Raw genomic sequence first — 24,605 nt, forward strand, 5'->3', positions numbered from 1 at the left:
ATATATACAACGAAACATTTCATCATGCGTAATATATATAAAACGATAAATTTCATCTAACGTTTTATATTTTCAACGAAACATTTCATTATGCGTATTATATATATAACGAAAACTTTCATCTAACGTTACATATATACAACGAAACATTCCATTGCTCGATGGAAATTATTCCAACTGACTTTTTATAGAGATCCTCACAAAACATTCAATCTCACTATTTTTATCGGCCAACAATACGTAATATTTCATCTTAACTACTGTATAAAATGAAACATAATTGGCAAATTTCTTTTTCCAGGTCACCTGTACTTTAGCTCAAGTGACCTATTGCTATCCGTCTTTGCCCGTCGTCGTGCGTCGTGCCTCGTCAGTCGTCCGTTAACATTTTACATTTTCAACTTAAGCTGAAATACTGTCAAAGGGATTTCATTGATACTTCATGGGAATGTTATTGACATCTCCCTGCCAAGTGTTTTAATTTTTTGGGTAAATCAGAAATCAAATATGGCCGATACGGCCGCCGTTTTGCAAAATTATTTCAGACTTAAAGTCAAGTTTTACTGGGCTGATTTAAATGAAACTTGGTAGGAATGATCGACTCATGGTCCTGACAGTGTTGTTATTTTTTCGGGTCGATCAGAAATCAAATATGGCCGCCACGGCCGCAATTTTGAAAAATATATTTTTCAAACTTTAAGTCAAAATCTACTGGGCCGATTTAACTGAAGCTTGGTAGGAAGGATTGACTCACAGTCCTGCCAAAGTATTTTTCATTTTTCGGGTCGACAAGAAATCTAATATGGCCGCCATGGCCGGTATTTTAAAAATAACTATTTCAAACTTAAAGTCCAGTCTACTGGGCCAATTTATCTGAAACTTGGTCGAAATGATCGACTCTTGGTCCTGGCAAAGTTTTCTTTTTTCGGGCTCAAAAATCTAATATGGCCGCCACGGCTGCCATTTTGAAACAAAATTATTTCAAACTTAAAATCAAGTTCTTATAGACCGATTTAACTGGAATTATCAACTCATGGTCTTGACAAACTTAGCTTAACGTTATACTTAACTATTTTTTATTCAAATTGGTAGGGATGATTGACATCGTTATCACCAGTAGATTGTTGTGCAACAAATACCATCTATATATATTCTATGGCAGTAAATTGTTGTGCAACTCGGTACCATCTATTTATATATCCTAATAGAGAAGATTACTGTGAAAACTTAGAACCATCTATATATATCTTATTACAGTAAATAGTTTTTAGAACTCAGTACCATCTATATATATCCTATTACAGTAGATTGTTGTCAAGCTAAGAACCATCTATATATATCCTATTACAGTAAATTGTTGTTACGCTCAGTACCATCTATATATATCTTATTACGGTAGATTGTTGTCAAGCTAAAAACCATTTATATATATCATATTACAGTTGATTGTTGTGACAACTCATTACCATTTATATATATCATATTACAGTAGATTGTTGTTAAGCACAGTACCATCTCTATATATATTATTACAGTAGATTGTTGTTAAGCTCAGTGCCATCTTTATATATCCTATAACAGTAGATTGTTGTTAAGCTCAGTGCCATTTATATATATTCTATTACAGTAGATTGTTGTCAAGCTAAGAACCATCTATATATATCCTATTACAATAGATTGTTGTCAAGCTAAAAACCATTTATATGTATCATATTACAGTTGATTGTTGTGACAACTCATTACCATCTCTATATATATTATTACAGTAGATTGTTGTTAAGCTCAGTGCCATCTTTATATATCCTATAACAGTAGATTGTTGTTAAGCTCAGTACCATCTATATATATCTTATAACAGTAGATTGTTGTCAAGCTAAGAACCATCTATATATATATCCTATTACAGTAGATTGTTGTCAAGCTAAGAACCTTCTATATATATATCCTATTACAGTAGATGGTTGTCAAGCTAAGAACCATCTATATATATCCTATTACAATAGATTGTTGTTCGGCTCAGTACCATCTATATATATCTTATTACAGTAGATTGTCGTTCGGCTAAGTACCATCTATATATATCTTATAACAGTAGATTGTTGTTACGCTCAGTACCATTTATATATATCCTATTACAGTAGATTGTTGTTCGGCTCAGTACCATCTATATATATCCTATTACAGTCGATAATTGTTAAGCTCAGTACCATCTATATATATCGTATTACAGTCGATAATTGTTAAGCTCAGTACCATCTATATATATCCTATTACAGTAGATTGTTGTTAAGCTCAGTGCCATTTATATATATCCTATTACAATAGATTGTCGTTCGGCTCAGTACCATCTATATATATATTATTACAGTAGATTGTTGTTAAGCTCAGTGCCATTTATATATATCCTATTACAGTCGATTGTTGTTAAGCTCAGTACCATATATATTTATCCTATTACAATAGATTGTTGTTAAGCACAGTACCATCTCTCCATATATTATTACAGTAGATTGTTGTTAAGCTCAGTGCCATCTTTATATATCCTATTACAGTCGATTATTGTTAAGCTCAGTACCATCTATATATATCCTATAACATTAGATTGTTGTTAAGCTCAGTGCCATCTTTATATATATCCTATAACATTAGATTGTTGTTAAGCTCAGTGCCATTTATATATATTCTATTACAGTAGATTGTTGTTAAGCTCAGTGTCATCTTTATATTTCTTATTACAGTAGATTGTTGTTAAGCTCAGTACCATCTTTATATATATCCTTTAACATTAGATTGTTGTTAAGCTCAGTGCCATTTATATATATTCTATTACAGTAGATTGTTGTTAAGCTCAGTGTCATCTTTATATTTCTTATTACAGTAGATTATTGTTAAGCTCAGTGCCATCTTTATATATCTTATTACAGTCGATTGTTGTTAAGCTCAGTGCCATCTTTATATATCCTATTACAGTCGATTGTTGTTAAGCTCAGTACCATCTATATATATCTTATTACAGTTGATTGTTGTGATAGCTCAGTACCATCTATATATATATATATTACAATAGATTGTTGTTAAGCTCAGTACCATCTATATATATCTATAACAGTAGATTGTTGTTAAGCTCAGTACCATCTATATATATCTATAACAGTAGATTGTTGTTAAGCTCAGTACCATCTATATATATCTTATTACAGTAGATTGTTGTTAAGCTCAGTGCCATATATATATATCTATTACAATAGATTGTTGTTAAGCTCAGTACCATCTATATATATTCTATTACAGTAGATTGTTGTTAAGCTCAGTACCATCTATATATATCTATTACAATAGATTGTTGTTAAGCTCAGTACCATCTATATATATCTATTACAATAGATTGTTGTTAAGCTCAGTACCATCTATATATATCTATTACAGTAGATTGTTGTGATAGTTAATTTGACTTGAAGGTAAAATAATCAAATTAACACCACCAGTCAGCCTCTTGGTTCCGATGATTTTGGTCATGCTTGCTCGAATAATAGTTTTCTCATGGTGATAACAACATTATTTTTCATGTTGATCACATCACCCATTAACCTTTATAACAGTCTATAATTGTATTATACTTAGTCCATAAATATATTTCACGCGTCGCTTTACGTCTGCATGAAATGTAGTAGGTCAGAGTTCTGTGGGTGCATAGAGTTTATAAATTCCGGTACGTGACCGTAAGGGGCGACTATTGAGGGTCTCGTTCTGTGTCACGGACTTTCTTCTGTGCCATTTTGAAAGGTTAATAGACAACATATAAATATTGATCTGCTTCCCCGATTGCAACACTGAAGTCATTTATCTGTTTCTATCTAACTTCTTAGTAGTACGTAGTCTCTTTTGGTACACGTACTGTTTGCCTACAGTCTGGCGCTGTGTGACCCTATTGGATTGGAAATAGATCGTTACAACTGGGTAACTACAAAAATGTCAAATCGCCACATAAAGGAACTGCCAACATCTTATCACTAATAAACATCACCATATCTGGAATACCTCGTGGCTGTCTCCTCAGATGTTTGTGTGGATGCATTTGATCGTCGACGGAGAATTAACATCATTAACAATGTTTTCACTGTATATCTCTGTGGCTAGTGAGCTCTGGATCAGAGCATACACAGAGTATCTGCTGCCATGTGTGTAATTTCGACTTTAAATCAATACTTTACAGCCGATCGCACGTGTTTGTGATTTACTATATCTGCACGTTATACTGACTGGTATACTGTTCTATAGCAGTGTAACGTGGCGTACATACTACAGCTACCTGTCATGTGTCTGTTGTATTGATTGATATAATATAGATGTTCTATAGAAAATAATGGCATCGTGTAACACTGGAATGCAGCTTCTCATGTGTCCTGTATTGACTGGTTTAGTGGTGTAAGGTTACGGTTTATCTATCATAGAAAAAGACTTTCACATGGTGTTCACAATGCAAACATATTTAAGGCAAAAAGCAATCCTCAGCGATGACACTATATAACCAAATGGATTATAATGTACCTGATGACAATTCACAAGGATGAATATACCACCACTCTGCTGACAGTATCCATTCAAACTGATGACAAAATACCGCAAAACTGTATACTACAACACTAATGACAGTATACCACCAAGTTATGACACTTTACAACTAACTGATAACAAAATACCCCAACACTGATGACGGTATACACTTTACTACCAAACCAATGACAGTTTACAACTAAACAGATGACATTATACTACCAAACTTATGACAGTATCCTCCATATTGATGACATGTTTCTCCTGATAGCATGGCAACAAAACAATTTATCATAGCATCATCCAAAGTTCGTTGAACTACATTCTTTTCAAATTTACATTATGTAAGTTTACCTCAGCTTGTTGATCACGTAAACACACCAATTTTGTAATGAAATAAGCAGTAAAAAGCGAAGTGAGAAAATGTCTTGGTCTCACTTCACATCCAACAAGACATTCAATACCTTTGTTGGCGGTGTACCAAGACAGCCAAAGAATTTCCATTTTTAGGCTTTTATCGATAGGCAATTACATTAACCTTTTAAAATTATGGTAGATGGTCATGAGGAGAGTTGAGCTTGAGTAGCGGGTTTCCCATGATACACGTAGCTAGGTAGTCATCTCTTCCTCCTAATCTTATCAGGAGGGCCCTAAATAGAAATTGCTCCAGTTTTTATCACTGTCGACATTTCCAGAACGAGATGAGACACAATCAAATTATGCAATATCACCTTCATACATGTACGAGTCGCCTGAAGTAGAATGCGATGAGGCCATTGACACGTAAGGTCAGCAGCTAAAAGTGGTCGCTAGTAGAATACTGAGCACTGACGATAGTCGGCAGGGCAACCACAAACACCGTGACTTGTAGATATAGACCTGGATTTACAAACAACTGGCTTGCCGTTGTAACCTGGGAATACAAACGACTGGTAAAAACAAGTATATACCGTGTACACAACCTACCGGTAACAGTAATATACCGGGTACACAACCTACCGGTAACAGTAATATACCGGGTATACAACCTACAGGNGTTAGCGATTCATGTAAAATATGTCCAAAAACCCATTGTTGTTATGACCTCATAAATGTTGAAAAAATAAATATCATTCCTTATATTTACATTGACGAATCCTTTCAGTGGATCGATATAACAACGAATAAAACAAATAAACAGGGTTTGTTCCTGCTTATACACGGGTGCAACGCAGTGGCGAGAACAGTGTTTTTTCGCGGGGAAATGTGACACTATCGTGAGAGATCTTAGCAACCGTCAACAACAATAACACAACAAAATGTAGTTCCATATTCAATGTTTATTTGTAGCACAGGACACGTGAATACGTGGATATTTCACAAAGCACAGTTCAATAATATTTTAAGATGTAAGAATTAAGCATCTAGGTCGGTCGTTCCGAGTGAGTAGTTTTTGTAGTGTATTACTACGCAGTGTGATCAGGTTACTATCAGTTCCCACGTGCTGAGATTCTATGAACACCTGTGTTATGCATTTATGAATGTAATTTTTGTCAATGGGTCTAAGCACACAGAATGTAAATATATACCGGGTACACAACCTACCGGTAACAGTAAAATACCGGGTACACAACCTACCGGTAACAGTAATATACAGGGTACACAACCTACCGGTAACAGTAATACACCGGGTATACAACCTACCGGTAACAGTAATATATCGGGTATACAACCTTCAGGTAACAGTTATATACCGGGTACACAACCTACCGGTAACAGTAATATACCGGGTATACAACCTACAGGTAACAGTTATATACCGGGTATACAACCTACCGGTCCCAGTTATATACCGGGTATACAACACACCGGTTAAAGTGATGTACCAAGTATATAACCTACCGGTAACAGTTACATACCGGGTATACAACCTACCGGTAACAGTTATATACCGGGTACACAACCTACAGTTAACAGTTATATACCGAGTATACAACCTACCGGTTAAAGTGATGTACCAAGTATATAACCTACCGGTAACAGTTATATACCGGGTATACAACCTACCGGTAACAGTTATAAACCGGGTATACAACTTACCTGTTTAAGTGACGTACCAAGTATACAACCTACCGGTAACAGTTATATACCGGGTATACAACCTACCGGTTAAAGTGATTAACCAAGTATATAACCTACTGGTAACAGTTATATACCGGGTATACAACCTACCGGTAACAGTTATAAACCGGGTATACAACGTACAGTTAACAGTTATAAACCGGGTATACAACCTACCGGTCCCAGTTATATACCGGGTATACAACCTACAGGTAACAGTTATATATCGGGTATACTACCTACAGGTAACAGTTAAAAACCGGGTATACAACCTGCCGGTAACAGTTATAAACCGGGTATACAACCTACAGGTAACAGTTATATACCGGGTATACAACATTTCGGTAAACGTGATGTACCAAGTATACAACCTATAGGTAACAGTTATAAACCGGATATACAACTAACAGGTTACAGTTATAAACCGGTTGTTCAACCTACCGGTAACCAATATAAACCGGGTATACAGCCTACCGGTAACAGTTATAAACCGGGTATACAACCTAACGGCATACAGTTATAAACCGGGTATACAACCTACCGGTTAAAGTGATGAACCAAGTATATAACCTACCGGTCCCAGTTATATACCGGGTATACAACCTACCGGTAACAGTTATAAACCGGGTATACAACCTACCTGTTAAAGTGATGTACCAAGTATACAACCTACCGGTAACAGTTATATGCCGGGTATACAACCTACCAGTTAAAGTGATGAACCAAGTATATAACCTACCGGTAACAGTTATAAACCGGGTATACAACCTACCTGTTAAAGTGATGTACCAAGTATATAACCTACCGGTAACAGTAATATACCGGGTATACAACCTACCGGTAACAGTAATATACCGGTTACACAACCTACAGTTAACAGTTATAAACCGGGTATGCAACCTACCTGTTAAAGTGATATACCAAGTATACAACCTACCGGTAACCAATATAAACCGGGTATACAACCTACAGGTAACAATCATAAATATGGTATACAACCCCCGGGTAACATTTATAAACTGGGTATACAACCTACCGATAACCGTTATAAACTGGGTATACAACCTACCGGTTAAAGTGATGAACCAAGTATATAACCTACAGGTAACAGTTATATACCGGGTATACAACCTGCCGGTAACAGTTATAAACCGGGTATGCAACCTACCTGTTAAAGCGATGTACCAAGTATACAACCTACCGGTAACAGTTATATACCGGGTATACAACCTACCGGTTAAAGTGATGAACCAAGTATATAACCTACCGGTAACAGTTATAAACCGGGTATCCTACAGTTAACAGTTATAAACCGGGTATACAACCTTCCTGTTAAAGTGATGTACCAAGTATACAACCTATAGGTAACAGTTATAAACCGGGGATACAACCTACCTGTTAAAGCGATGTACCAAGTATGTAACCTCCCGGTAACAGTAATATACCGGGTACACAACCTACAGTTAACAGTTATAAACCGGGTATACAACCTACAGGTAACAGTTATAAACCGGGTATACTACCTAACGGCATACAGTTATACACCGGGTATACAACCTACAGGTAACAATTATAAATATGTTATACAACCCCCTCCCGGTATTTATAAACTGGGTATACAACCTACCGATAACAGTTATAAACCGGGTATACAACCTACCGGTTAAAGTGATGAACCAAGTATATAACCTACCGGTAACAGTAATATACCGGGTACTATACCGGGTATACAACCTACCGGTAACAGTTATAAACCGGGTATATAACCTACCTGTTAAAGTGATGAACCAAGTTTATAACCTACCGGTAACAGTTATATACTGGGTATACAACCTACCGGTAACAGTTATAAACCGGGGGTACAACCTACCTGTTAAAGTGATGTACCAAGTATATAACCTACCGGTAACAGTAATATACCGGGTACACAACCTACAGTTAACAGTTATAAACGGGGTATACAACCTACAGGTAACAGTTATAAACCGGGTATACAACCTGCAGGTAACAGTTATAAACCGGGTATAAAACCTATTGGTAAACAGTTATAAACCGGGCATTCAAACTACTGGTAACAGTTTTAAACCGGGTATACAACCTGCCGGTAACAGTAATAAACCGGGTATAAAACCTATTGGTAAACAGTTATAAACCGGGTATAAAACCTACTGGTAACAGTTATAAACCGGGTATACAAACCACCGGTAACCAATATAAACCGGGTATACAGCCTACCGGTAACAGTTATAAACCGGGTGTACAACCTTACGGCATACAGTTATAAACCGGGTATACAACCTACAGGTAACAATTATAAATATGGTATACAACCCCCGGGTAACATTTATAAACTGGGTATACAACCTACCGATAACAGTTTTAAACCGGGTATAAAACCTATTGGTAAACAGTTATAAACCGGGTATTCAATCTACTGGTAACAGTTATAAACCGGGTATACAACCTGCCGGTAACAGTTATAAACCGGGTATAAAACCTATTATTACCCCTTTGAGAAAAATCTAGGAATCTGATTGGTTAAAAACTACAGTGTACCAAACCGCATTCGTAAATCTCAAGGGGTATACGAAAATCTCAGGGGGTATACGGTCATGTCACGTGATTCTCAGCAGTAATACGGTGGAATCATGTGCTTTTACAAGGGGTATACGGGTCACGTGTCTTTGTATCTTGCGGCCGGGCAATGGGAGACAACTCGCATTCGTCGTCTGCTTCCGGCGATGTTTACAAAATGGCAAAACGTTTCGCTTCGCATACTGATGAGGAAATACTCGCCAAAAGGGCTAACTATATGCCACAAAACACACAAAAGTCGAACAGACGAGCGGCAAACATGCTGAGGACGTATTTAAAAGAAAAGAATCAGGAAGAACAGTTCGAGGAATTTGATAAAACGGAACTAAATGAGGTAGATCTACTGTGCCATTTTTATCTTGACAACAGAAAAGTTGACGGGGAACTGTACAAAACCAATATAAAAGACTCAAAGGGGTAATAAATTCGTTACACGGAATTTTGGCGGGGTATACGGGATGGTATGACCCTAAAGGGTTTCGTATTTCCTGAGGCCGATCTAAATATTGGTAAACAGTTATAAACCGGGTATAAAACCTACTGGTAACAGTTATAAACCGGGTATACAACCTACCAGTAACAGTTATAAACCGGGTATAAAACCTGTTAGTTATAAACCGGTTATTCAACCTACTGGTATACAGTTTTAAACCAGGAATATAACTAACCATTATACAATTATAGACCGGGAGCATAATTTACCGGTATACAGTTTTAAACCGGGAATATAACGTACTGGTACACAGTTGTAAACAGTTCGTAATATTCCCGGATTATAACTGTTTACCGGTAAGTTATATTCCCGGCTTACAACTGTATACAGGTAAGTCATATTCCCGGTTTATAACTGTTTACCGGAAAGTTATATTCCCGGTGTATTACTGTTTACCAGTAAGTTCTATTCCTGGTTTAAAACTGTATACCGGTAAGTTATATTCCCGGTTTATAACTGTATAACAGTTCCTAATATTCCCAGTTATAAACCAGGAATATAACTTTCCGGTATACAGTTTTAAACGAGGAATAGAACTTACCGGTAAACAGTTATAAACTATGAATATAAATTACCTGTATACAATAACAAACCGGGAATAAGACTTACCGGTATACAGTGTTAAACCAGGGATATAATTTACCTGTGTACAGTTATAAACCGGGAATATAACTTACCGATATACAGTTATAAACCGGGAAGTTAACTTACCTGTACAAAGGAATAAACTGGGAATGTACCTTATCGATATACAGTTATAAACTGGAAATATAAATTACCGAAATACAGTTATAAACTTGGAATATAACTTACCGGTATACAGGTATCGACAAAGGATTATAATCTCCTAATACACGGATATAGACTGTGAAACAACCTACTTGTACGCTGATATATATATATATATGGAACGCAGAGGAATATTATCACAAAACAGAGTTCAGACGGATTTTGGTTTATGAAGCCTGTGGTTCCAATATGACCTCACTGATATTTTTGTTTTATTTTTCATCTCTATTTGAGAACGTTGCATTCCATCTAAATAATGATCTTGCAACCTTTTTCTTAACTACGCATTTTCTTGTGATCAAATGTAATGGGAAAAAAACTATCATCTACATACACAATCAGAAAGTATGCTTAGGTAGAATTGTTGAGATTTTAAGAAAACATGTAAAGAAGGGAACCGTGTTTGGTATCGGAATCGATACACTTATCCTTCCGAACAACCCAGTTATTGATATATCGTCAGGGTTTAATATATCTAACCCTTTGTTTTAATGTTACCTTAGCTTCCGTGTTTGTCATATTGCATTGACTTTGATGTCTTATTTTGTCATTGTGTATTAACTCATGTTGCGTCCATTTTTAGTATACAAGTATACATATACAATAACTTGAAGTTGTAAAAAGGCATAGCATTTTTTTGAAACGTGTTTCATTAGATGAGTTTTATCAAGGGAACACTCTACTCTTTATCGATTATATACGGTGCGAATAAGCTCATAAATGCAACATAGCTACTAGTAAAGTGACAATGAGGTAGACAGTCCCTTCCTCTACTGTAACAATACTTTCTAAGACAAATTTTTTTTTTTTATAGGTTTCGAGTCTTTTAAAACGAGTAAGAAAATTTTGAACATTAATCCGAATAATATTGCAAAGAAATATGCAATTTAAAAATGTCATGACTGATAACACAGTGGGTATGATCCCTTGTTTTGACGATGACAAAGTGGATATGTTCCATTGTTTTGACGATGACAAAGTGGATACATTCTCTTGTTTTGACTGATAACGCTGTGGGAATGTTCCCTTGCTTTGATCGATTACATAGCCAATATTTCCCCTTGTTTTGACCGGAACCACAGTGATGACGTTCCCTTGTTTTGACCTCTAACAGTTAGTTTGTTCCCTTGTTTTGACTGATAACACAGTGGCTTTGCTCCCTTGTTTTGAGCTTTAACACAGTTAGTATGTTCCCTTGTTTAGACCGATAACAAAGTGGGTTTGTTCCCTTGTTTTGACAGATAACACAGTGGATATGTTCCATTGTTCTGACCGGTAACACAGTAAGTATGTTCACTTGTTTTGACCGACAACACAGTGGGTTTGTTCCCTTGTTTTGACTGATAACACAGTGGGTATGTTCCCTTGTTTTGACCGATATAACAATGGATATGTTCCATGGTTTTGAAATTATGAGGTCCGGGTACACCATTCCTGCGTAGTTAGTAATATTTTGAAAATTGCAGCGATAAAAGATATTTTCCTATGTTAGAGATACAAAAAGAGCATTGCGACGTTTCTCTGAGATTTAAAACGATTCCGTTATAAGTCATTTGAATAATTAGAAAATCAAAGTTTAATTAGACACAGTCGCTGTAAAATTCATTTACTCGGCAAACAAATATGCAATGTTATTTCGAAATTCGCTATTTGAAATTTGATTATTATTTCCTTTTCACAAGATGATAATCGGAAAAAAATATGTTTATAACTAACCGACCAAAATGTTTTTTTCCAACTTTTCTTCATATACATGAAGTGATACCTACAAACCCTTGGGGATGAGATTCCCCTATGTCACCCTCAAGGGGGTGAATGATTCTATTTCTCTTACCCATGTCACCCATTGTGTATCATATACATAATGTAAGCAGAAGGGTTTTTTTCTTTTCACAAAGTTGAGTATCATTTGTATACAGATTTTAATCATGTATTAATATTCAGACCCCGTTGTGTCCTTAATAATAACTTTTCCTTAATTCATATCAACATATTTTATTGATAAATGACAATCCGATTGATAAAGCACAATTTCTGACAACTTTCTTGGCTATTTTATGTAACATGTGTTGACAAAAAATGTATACATTTACATTGATGTTCGATATTCTTGACTTAATTTATAAATCATCTTAACGAGTTCATGCCGTATTTATTGAAACAGAGTCTCCCTTTGTAATAGTGTCTCTACAGTGGCTGTTGTTGTCTTACCTTATTGATTCTCAGCTACATAGTTTTTGTAGTATTTACCATGCTGTGGTATATTTAGACCACCACGAGTTTATCTCATGACGCATTTTGCTTCCATTTTTCATTTAAAAGACGATTTTTCAAAAAAGGCTGTAGGGCTGTTGACAAATTTGATAAGAAGCCCAGAGCTACGATAATTCATTTTCATATAAATGGGTGGTGACTTGTTCCCTTGGGGCAGATAACAGTAGAGGAAGTCATAGAAAATATTTGAAGGACTACTTCATAAATACAATTAGACATATTTCAATAAATTTAATATGACAGATTTTCACAAAATTTGGTATGACGTTACACTGGCCTAGGAAAGACCAATGGATTATGTTGATACCAAGGGAAAAGGGGCCAAACAAGACTTATGTGTTTGAGTTTTAAGTGTACACAGCTTGTGTATTTAACATTTAATTAATATTCGAGAGATTTAAAAAAAGGAATGCGATCGAAGCTATCTCACGAGCTTTTAGTTGGAAGTTGACTTCCTTTGAAATATTTTTTTTTTTAATGTGAACTAGGTGTGGATTGGTTGAATATGTAACAAAGATTAAAATATTATGTTTTGATTATTTTTTATGCAATGAAATACTACTTTTAATATTTAAATGAATATATAATTATACCAATTCTTATGCAATATCTGAATCATTTTTCTCTTGACTTTAAGATATATCCGATGCGTTCACCTTAATATATCGATGCTCTCAGATTATGCATGGCAGAAGGAGTCATTTCAAAAAGTATACTAATTTAATATATTATTTATATCAATATGCCTGTTATGTTTACCTTCATGTACCATTTGTAAGGGTTTTTTCGGTGATAAAATGTTGTTTTCACGACCAGAAGCAGATATTTCCAATCACTATCTTCAGGTTGGTAAATATGAATAGTAGAAAGGTTATGTATCACAATCAGTAAGTTTTTGTATGTGAAATTCCGGTGACTAGTACTATACATACCCTGCCACCTTCATCAGACAACCATCATTTGCATCAGAAATTGGGAGTAGTATGCACGTTGCTTAACTGATGGGATGCACTTTAAACAGAACAACAGGGTAAAACTCAAGATCATAATCACATCACGGATGCAATGAAAATATGTCGAGATCTGGAATGGGCTCTTAAAAGGGTACAAAGAGAGTGTCAAAGCAAAGGAAATAACAAGAAAAACCAACAAATAAGGATAAACACAAAACGAAAGGTCAGGACGTCATCCTGTATATAAAACCACCCAGAGGATATATCGCAGCCATTGTAAAGTCCAGCCATGAAGCCCGTTAAGACGCTTACAATATCCTTGTTCACCCTAACCTTAGAACAACTAAAGAAAACGTCGCAGAATGTGTGTACATAATCGGATGCAAGAACTGTGCCTTTTCCCCATCGCAGAAACTGGTCAGCGATCCGGAATCCGACTTATTCAACACCGGGAATATACTATAACCGAAGAAGGGAAGAAGTTCATCCGATTGTAAAGGAAGCATTCAGAGTCCCAGATCAATAAATAGGCAATTACAGAAAATGTCTTGCATCAATGACATGGTATTAAACAAAGCGTAGCCGAATCGAATTATCGGTATGATTCGTCATTTCGAACGTGTATAATAACTAAGTGTAATACGCTTATAGAGTATCCAAATCGACTTCGATTATATATTGCCAACTCGTACATGTTTCACTCTTTGTTGCACATACGCTTCAGTCGTTATTTGTTTGATGAGGTGACAGGGTACGTATCGTACTAGTCAGCGACACGTCACATATACACACCTATAGATTGTGATACATACCTTTTCTACTATGAGCTATACGGTAATACGAGGGAGAGTAAATCTAAATACAGGATGCTTTTTCAAATGCATCTACACATTTTTTGTCATTGCTGCAAAAAGTGTACTGCAAAATATTGCACCACTATAAAGAAAAAAGTACATCACGTGTGACATTTTCCGCACGATATGATTTATTTTATCAAATTCTAATGGAGAAGATTATCAGTATTGCAACGGAGGCTTTTTCTATATCGGGTCTGAATATTTCATGAAACTGAATTGTATGCAAGGGCAAGAGACGAACACGGGATGCAAGACACTTGCCCTATTAATGTATACTTCATTTCGATATATTAATGATGTTTTCCGTAGATCTGAACAGTTTTATACTGCATCACAATAGTATTCAACTCACTTAAAAGGTGACGATTTAAATTTCAAGTCGATAATTAGTTTTTTTTCTCAGGTTGTACTGCTTAAACATTATTTTTAGTATAAACCAGGATTATTTTCTATCGGTACGTCTTTCTAATCAATAAATGTCTTTGTTGGTACTGTACGAATTTCCGAATTATTCCCATTTTTTTCAAAAAAAATAAAAATAATACATTCCTCGTTTGACTGGTTTCAGCAAAACGTCGCCAAAAGTGTTTACATGTAAACAAGAAGGCACTTCGTCTTTAGCCGTCCATATGTCTAATGGTTGATTTGAAGAATCGATACTACATGTCAATTTTTATTGAATGCAGAGTCTCCATTATGCAGTGGAAAGTTTGCTATTGTGATACCTCAAGTTCATTGATGTCGGACGTTGCATTGTAACGGATACAAATGGTTTGTCTCTCGTTTAACCCATATAGATCACGACCGCTATCGTGAAATTAACATACAAGCTAAGGGGAATATCTGTCATTATTTGATATGTGCATACGATACATCACAACATTACATTGCTACACGTTCCATTCATTATACGACAAGTACAAACCTCTTTGGGGTTCTTTGGTGTAAGATAGCTGATGTAGGGCAGATTCGTACTTTTTCGCTTAGAAAAGTCTGATCTCTTGAATATGCTTGATCGTTGTAGAGATATATTCTCCATATACATCCTATGCAATGGTGTCGGTAAGCAAATCGGTGACAATGAGCAAGGCTTTATTTAGATCCTCTTTAGTAGTAACAGAAAGGGAGTCTCCTTTAGATAAGATACAATGTAAATAGTAAGTGCACTTCTGCAATGTTGACAGTATACAAACCTATCTATAGATCCGCTGCAATGCTCTCAGATGATGGTAGTGATCCATCCTATCTGTTTATCCTCGTTTCTGTTAACATTGAGCAATCCACTCTTTAGATCGAGTATAGGATGGTGACAGTTAACAGTCCCCTCTTTAAATCATCTAAATCCTTTGAAACGATGAAAGTAAGCGATCCTCCGTTCCTATCCTCTACGATGGTGAGAGTGAGGTCCTTACTACGCCGTCGGTAGTTTGTGACTATTGTTTTAGACCTAGTAAAGGGTGACATGCTTATGTGAGATTTTCATGTAAAACATGTATATCCACTGTAACATAAAAAATAATGCCATGCACGATAATATAACATAGTAGTGATTGAGGGTTTAATTATAACACTTCACCATTCGGTAGATAATACGTTTAAATGGGCTGATATTATCTTGGAGAAATTTACCTTCCATTCGTCACAGCCATGTTTACGATGCGTTTGTTTGATTTGTTGTTGTTATGTATTTTGCGAATGAATTGGTTGTATCCTGGTTATGCATTTCCCACTAGTTTGTGGACATATTGGTACAATGACCTGTTACGTAATAATGTTCCAAACGTAACCAAGCATATCAACAGTATCGCGAATGTATCATGTAACGGGTTTGTTTTAGATATTTCGATGAACACATTTAAGATATTTGTTGACATACTCTCCTCGATAATAGTAGGCACATGTGAATGCGTCATGTGTGATTTGGGAAACATCCGTCTGGAGCACATCATGTCGCCTCTGTGTCTGGGGTATTCAGTTCTGTTTTTGGTGTCTTCTCGGTTTCTGGTTTTGTATTCCCATATCGACCTTGATGTCTGACTTTGTCCTTCTGTGTTGACGCGCTGATATAGTTTATTTTTTGTCTCAATGTTATTTATTCATGATTTACATTCTATAAGAAAGACATAATTGTATTTTAGGACATATTAAGGAAAAGGGAGTGACTCTTCTTAGCTGTGTTTTATTGGACTATTCCATAAAACATATTGTCATCCCTAGACGCCTAAATAATAACATAACAAAGGACCACCTCTGTTGCTTTTATGCTACCAGTTCAGAAATACCATCCAACATTGTTTATTCTACATATGCCGTGCTTACCGGTCGCAATACACACACTGTGCTACACACGACCATTCGCGCACCGCCTCCATTACTCTACATGTACGTCCATGCTTACAAACAACTCCATTTCTTATTCATAAGAACAGTAAAATTTTAATACAATATCGCATACGTCATATTTAAACTCCTGAAGCACGACGAAACAGTATGTGCTTAGGTTTCCCAGAAGAGGATATCCGCTGTTGGCGTGTAATCATTCGCAATAATATGTAAATAGAATTTACAGTCACTCAGAGATACATCCTCTGTAGTCATTGAACCACAATTTATTGCATCCATGTTTCGAAACTTTCAGTTTCCCATTGTTATATTGTGTAAAGTCCATTCCTGAGACATTTGTATACAAATCTTCCCATTTAGCATCGAACAATCTCAATGACAGGCAAATGCTGACACGCGTGATGCTTGTTACTAGTTACGTCATGAGTGACATTTGTTCTTTTGCCATTGTAGTTATGGTGATATGGTGCCCAGGACAATACCCGGCAAGGTGGTAGGAGGTGTGTGCTCGCTTAGTGGAGTCCTCGTCATCGCCTTACCTGTTCCCGTTATTGTGTCAAACTTTAGCAGAATCTACCATCAAAACCAGAGAGCCGACAAACGCAAAGCGCAAAAGGTAAGTAAAAACTGAGGACAACATTTGCCATGATCATTGATGATCGACCTGGGTCTTTTAGTTAATAAACGGATCAAAGACTACCCCTGAGGTATGGTGAACATATTTGGGACTCTTATTTGGTGTTAAGCATCTCATGGAAGCCCAAAAGAATTCCGTATCATGTAAATGTTGTGGTCGTTCTCTTTTCCATGCACCAAGTGTTGTTATTTTTCGAGTCGATCAGAAATTCAATATGGCCGCAACAGCCGCCATCTTGAAAAACTTAAAGTGAAGTTCTACTATGCCGATTTAAATGAAACTTGGTAGGAATTATCAACTCATGGTCCTGGCAAAGTGCTCTTTTTTTGGGGTCAATCAAAAATTCAATAAGGCCACAACGGCCGCCATTTTGAAAAGCATACTATTTCAAACTTAAAATCAAGTTCCAATAGGCCTATTTGACTGAAACGCGGTTTAGGAATAATCAACTCATGGTCTTGACAAATTTAACCTAATGGTATACTTAACTATATTTTTGCTCAAACTGGTAGAGATGATTGACATTATCTCCAATTCATATTTCAATAACAAAAATAAATACTGTAGGATTCAGGTGACTATTAAGGCCCATGGGCGAATTGTTATATTTGTCGGGGTGTGTTAAAATAATTAACATATATATTTATTATTTAACCCATCAACTTAATAAATAATAATTAAACATTTCTAAAGAAGATGCACGTTCCTCTAATATAGAAAGTACGTGTATACACATGTACGTATGTGCGTTACGTTTATCTTTCAAGATACGAAGTAGTAAAGACCGTTGGTGTATTTTTCTATTCCCAAGATTTTCAAAAATCGTAATAGCCACAATTATCCCCTTTGAGTTTACATTCAGACAATTCACTAATTATTAGTTACAAACAAAACAGTGTCAAACAATGTTAAACAGCACTCTGATTTCTGTCAATACAGACAATTCACTAATTATTAGTTAGAAACGAGACAGTGTCAAACAATGTTAAACAGCACTCTGATTTATGTCAATACAGACAATTCGCTAATTTTTAGTTAAAAATTAAACAGTGTCAAACAATGTTAAACAGCACTCGGATTTCTATCAATACAGACAATTCACTAATTATTAGTTAGAAATGAGACAGTGTCAAACAATGTTAAACAGCACTCTGATTTCTATCACTACAGACAATTCACTAATTATTAGTTAGAAATGAGACAGTGTCACACAATGTTAAACAGCACTCTGATTTCTGTCAATACAGACAATTTACTAATTATTAGTTAGAAATGAAACGGGGTCAAACAATGTTAAACAGCACTCAGATTTCTATCAATACAGACAATTCACTAATTATTAGTTACAAACAAAACAGTGTCAAACAATGTTAAACAGCACTCAGATTTCTGTCAATACAGACAATTCACTAATTATAAGTTAGAATTGAGACAGTGTCAAACAATGTTAAACAGCACTCGGATTTTCTGTCAATACACACAATTCACTAATTATAAGTTAGAAATCAAACAGTGTCAAACACTGTTAAACACCACTCTGATTTCTGTCAATACACACAATTCACTAATTATAAGTTAGAAATCAAACAGTGTCAAACAATGTTAAACAGCACTCAGATTTCTGTCAATACAGACAATTCAATAATTATTAGTTAGACCTGAAACAGTGTCAAACAATGTTAAACAGCACTATGATTTCTGTCAATACAGACAATTCACTAATTATAAGTTAGAATTGAGACAGTGTCAACCAATGTTAAACAGCACTCAGATTTCTGTCAATGCAGACAATTCACTAATTATAAGTTAGAATTCAGACAGTGTCAAACAATGTTAAACAACACTCTGATTTCTATCAATACACACAATTCACTAATTACAAGTTAGAAATCAAACAGTGTCAAACAATGTTAAACAGCACTCGGATTTCTGTCAATACAGACAATTCAATAATTATTAGTTAGACCTGAAACAGTGTCAAACAATGTTAAACAGCACTCTGATTTCTGTCAATACAGACAATTCAATAATTATAAGTTAGAAATCAAACAGTGTCAAACACTGTTAAACAGCAATCAGATTTCTATCAATACACACAATTCACTAATTATTAGTTAGAACTGAAACAGTGTCAAACAATGTTAAACAGCACTCTGATTTCTATCAATACACACAATTCACCAATTATTAGTTAGAACTGAAACAGTGTCAAACAATGTCAAACAGCACTCTGATTTCTGCCAATACAGACAATTCAATAATTATCAGTTAGAAATCAAACAGTGTCAAGCACTGTTAAACAGCAATCAGATTTCTATCAATACAGACAATTCACTAATTATAAGTTAGAAATGAGACACTGACAAACAATGTTAAACAGCACTCGGATTTCTTTCAATACCGACAATTAACTAATTATTAGTTAGAAATGAGACAGTGTCAAACAATGTTAAACATCACTCTGATTTCTGTCAATACAGACAATTCATTAATTATAAGTTAGAAATGAGACAGTGTCAAACACTGTTTAACAGCACTCTGTTTTCTGTCAATACAGACAATTCACTAATTATAAGTTAGAAATCAAAGAGTGTCAAACACTGTTAAACAGCACTCGGATTTCTATCAATACAGACAATTCACTAATTATTAGTTAGAAATCAAACAGTGCCAACAATGTTAAACAGCACTCTGATTTCTATCAATACACACAATTCACTAATTATTAGTTAGAAATGAGACAGTGTCAAACAATGTTAAACAGCACTCAGATTTCTGTCAATACCGTCAATTTACTAATTATTAGTTAGAAATGAAACAGTGTCAAACAATGTTAAACAGCACTCTGATTTCTATCAATACAGACAATTCACTAATTATAAGTTAGAAGTGAGACAGTGTCAAACAATGTTAAACAGCACTCTGATTTTTGTCAATACAGACAATTCAATAATTATAAGTTAGAAATCAAACAGTGTCAAACACTGTTAAACAGCACTCTGATTTCTGTCAATACAGACAATTCAATAATTATAAGTTAGAAATCAAACAGTGTCAAACAATGTTAAACAGCACTCGGATTTCTTTCAATACAGACAATTCACTAATTATAAGTTAGAAACCAAACAGTATCAAACACTGTTAAACAGCACTCTGATTTCTATCAATACAGACAATTCACTAATTATAAGTTAGAAATGAGACAGTGTCAAACAATGTTAAACAGCACTCGGATTTCTTTCAATACCGACAATTAACTAATTATTAGTTAGAAATGAGACAGTGTCAAACAATGTTAAACAGCACTCGGATTTCTTTCAATACAGACAATTCACTAATTATTAGTTAGAAATGAAACAGTGTCAAACAATGTTAAACAGCACTCTGATTTCTATCAATACAGACAATTCACTAATTATAAGATAGAAATGAGACAGTGTCAAACAATGTTAAACAGCTCTCTGATTTCTGTCAATACAGACAATTCAATAATTATAAGTTAGAAATGAGACAGTGTCAAACAATGTTAAACAGCAATCAGATTTCTATCAATAAAGAAAATTCACTAATTATAAGTTAGAAATGAGACAGTGTCAAACAATGTTAAACAGCAATCAGATTTTCACTAATTATTAGTTAGCAATGAGACAGTGTCAAACAATGTCAAACAGCAATCAGATTTCTATCAAAACAGACAATTCACTAATTATAAGTTAGAATTGAGACAGTGTCAAACAATGTCAAACAGCAATCAGATTTCTATCAAAACAGACAATTCACTAATTATAAGTTAGAAATGGGACAGTGTCAGACAATGTTAAACAGCAATCTGATTTCTGTCAATACAGACAATTCAATAATTATAAGTTATAAATTAAACATTGTCAAACAATGTTAAACAGCACTCAGATTTCTATCAATACAGACTATTCACTAATTATTAGTTAGCAATGAGACAGTGTCAAACAATGTTAAACAGCACTCTGATTTCTGTACATACAGACAATTCACTAATTATAAGTTAGAAATGAGAATGTGTCAAACAATGTTAAACAGCAATCAGATTTCTATCAATACAGACAATTCACTAATTATTAGTTAGCAATGAGACAGTGTCAAACAATGTTAAGCAGCAATCAGATTTCTATCAATACAGACAATTCACTAATTATAGGTTAGAAATGAGACAGTGTCAAGCAATGTTAAACAGCACTCTGATTTCTGTACATACAGACAATTCACTAATTATAAGTTACAAATGAGACAGTGTCAAACAAGGTTAAACAGCACTCGGATTTCTTTCCATACAGACAATTCACTAATTATAAGTTAGAAATCAAACAGTGTCAAACACTGTTAAACAGCACTCGGATTTCTTTCAATACAGACAATTCACTAATTACAAGTTAGAAATGAAACAGTGTCAAACAATGATAAACAGCAATCAGATTTCTATCAATACAGACAATTCATTAATTATAAGTTAGAAATGAGACAGTGCCAAACACTGTTAAACAGCAATCAGATTTCTATCAATACAGACCATTCATTAATTATAAGTTAGAAATGAGACAGTGTCAAACAATGTTAAAGAGCACTCGGATTTCTTTCAATACAGGCAATTCACTAATTATAAGTTAGAAATCAAACAGTATCAAACACTGTTAAACAGCACTCTGATTTCTGTCAATACAGACAATTCAATAATTATAAGTTAGAAATGAGACAGTGTCAAACAATGTTAAAGAGCGCTCGGATTTCTTTCAATACAGGCAATTCACTAATTATAAGTTAGAAATCAAACAGTATCAACACTGTTAAACAGCACTCTGATTTCTGTCAATACAGACAATTCACTAATTATTAGTTAGAAACGAGACAGTGTCAAACAATGTTAAACAGCACTCTGATTTCTGTACATACAGACAATTCACTAATTATAAGTTAGAAATCAAACCGTATCAAACACTGTTAAACAGCACTCTGATTTCTGTTAATACACACAATTCACTAATTATTAGTTAGAAATGAGACAGTGTCAAACAATGTTAAAGAGCACTCGGATTTCTGTCAATACAGGCAATTCACTAATTATAAGTTAGAAATCAAACAGTATCAACACTGTTAAACAGCACTCTGATTTCTGTCAATACAGACAATTCAATAATTATAAGTTAGAAATGAGACAGTGTCAAACATTGTTAAACAGCAATCAGATTTCTATCAATACAGACAATTCATCAATTATAAGTTAGAAATGAGACAGTGTCAAACATTGTTAAACAGCAATCAGATTTCTATCAATACAGACAATTCATCAATTATAAGTTAGAAATGAGACAGTGGCAAACAATGTTAAACAGCAATCAGATTTCTATCAATACAGACAATTCATCAATTATAAGTTAGAAATGAGACAGTGGCAAACAATGTTAAACAGCAATCAGATTTCTATCAATACCGACAATTCACTAATTATAAGTTAGAAATGAGACAGTGTCAAACATTGTTAAACAGCAATCAGATTTCTATCAATACAGACAATTCAATAATTATAAGTTAGAAATCAAACAGTGCCAAACAATGTTAAACAACACTCAGTTTTCTATCAATACAGACAATTCATTAATTATAAGTTAGAAATCAAACAGTGTCAAACAACTGTTAAACAGCAATCAGATTTCTATCAATACAGACCATTCATTAATTATAAGTTAGAAATGAGACAGTGTCAAACATTGTTAAACAGCAATCAGATTTCTATCAATACAGACAATTCACTAATTATAGGTTAGAAATGAGACAGTGTCAAACAATGTTAAAGAGCACTCGGATTTCTTTCAATACAGGCAATTCTCTAATTATAAGTTAGAAATCAAACAGTATCAAACACTGTTAAACAGCACTCTGATTTCTATCAATACACACAATTCACTAATTATTAGTTAGAAATCAAACAGTGTCAAACAATGTTAAACATCACTCTGATTTCTATGTTAAACAGCAATCAGATTTCTATCAATACAGACAATTCAATAATTATAAGTTAGAAATCAAACAGTGTCAAACACTGTTAAACAGCAATCAGATTTCTATCAATACAGACAATTCAATAATTATAAGTTAGAAATCAAACAGTGTCAAACAATGTTAAACGGCACTCGGATTTCTATCAATACAGACAATTCATTAATTATAAGTTAGAAATGAGACAGTGCCAAACACTGTTAAACAGCAATCAGATTTCTATCAATACAGACAATTCATCAATTATAAGTTAGAAATGAGACAGTGTCAAACAATGTTAAACAGCAATCAGATTTCTATCAATACAGACAATTCATTAATTATAAGTTAGAAATGAGACAGTGTCAAACACTGTTAAACAGCAATCAGATTTCTATCAATACAGACAATTCAATAGTTATAAGTTAGAAATCAAACAGTGTCAAACAATGTTAAACATCACTCTGATTTCTATCAATACAGACAATTCATTAATTATAAAATAGAAATCAAACAGTGCCAAACAATGTTAAACAGCACTCAGATTTCTATCAATACAGACAATTCATTAATTATAAGTTAGAAATCAAACAGTGTCAAACAATGTTAAACGGCACTCGGATTTCTATCAATACAGACAATTCATTAATTATAAGTTAGAAATGAGACAGTGCCAAACACTGTTAAACAGCAATCTGATTTCTATCAATACAGACAATTCATTAATTATAAGTTAGAAATCAAACAGTGTCAAACACTGCTAAACAGCACTCCGATTTCTGTCAATACAGACAATTCAATAATTATAAGTTAGAAATCAAACGGTGTCAAACAATGTTAAACATCACTCTGATTTCTATCAATACAGACAATTCATTAATTATAAGTTAGAAATGAGACAGTGTCAAACAATGTTAAACAGCACTCGGATTTCTATCAATACAGACAATTCATTAATCATAAGTTAGAAATGAGACAGTGCCAAACACTGTTAAACAGCAATC

The 24,605-nt window shown here is 34.4% G+C and overlaps 1 protein-coding gene across 1 annotated transcript in view; it reads left to right on the forward strand.

Annotated features, from left to right (window-relative positions):
* Window positions 1-24,605, forward strand: part of LOC110449576 (potassium voltage-gated channel protein Shal-like) — a 116,313-nt gene that overhangs the window by 62,991 nt on the left and 28,717 nt on the right. The window contains exon 2 of the mRNA XM_021496526.1: window positions 17,412-17,574. Within this exon, the coding sequence (XP_021352201.1) occupies window positions 17,412-17,574 (163 nt within the window). The remainder of the gene's footprint in view (window positions 1-17,411; window positions 17,575-24,605) is intronic.

This window comes from Mizuhopecten yessoensis, unplaced genomic scaffold, assembly GCF_002113885.1.
Source record: "Mizuhopecten yessoensis strain PY_sf001 unplaced genomic scaffold, ASM211388v2 scaffold4663, whole genome shotgun sequence".
NCBI lineage: Eukaryota > Metazoa > Mollusca > Bivalvia > Pectinida > Pectinidae > Mizuhopecten > Mizuhopecten yessoensis.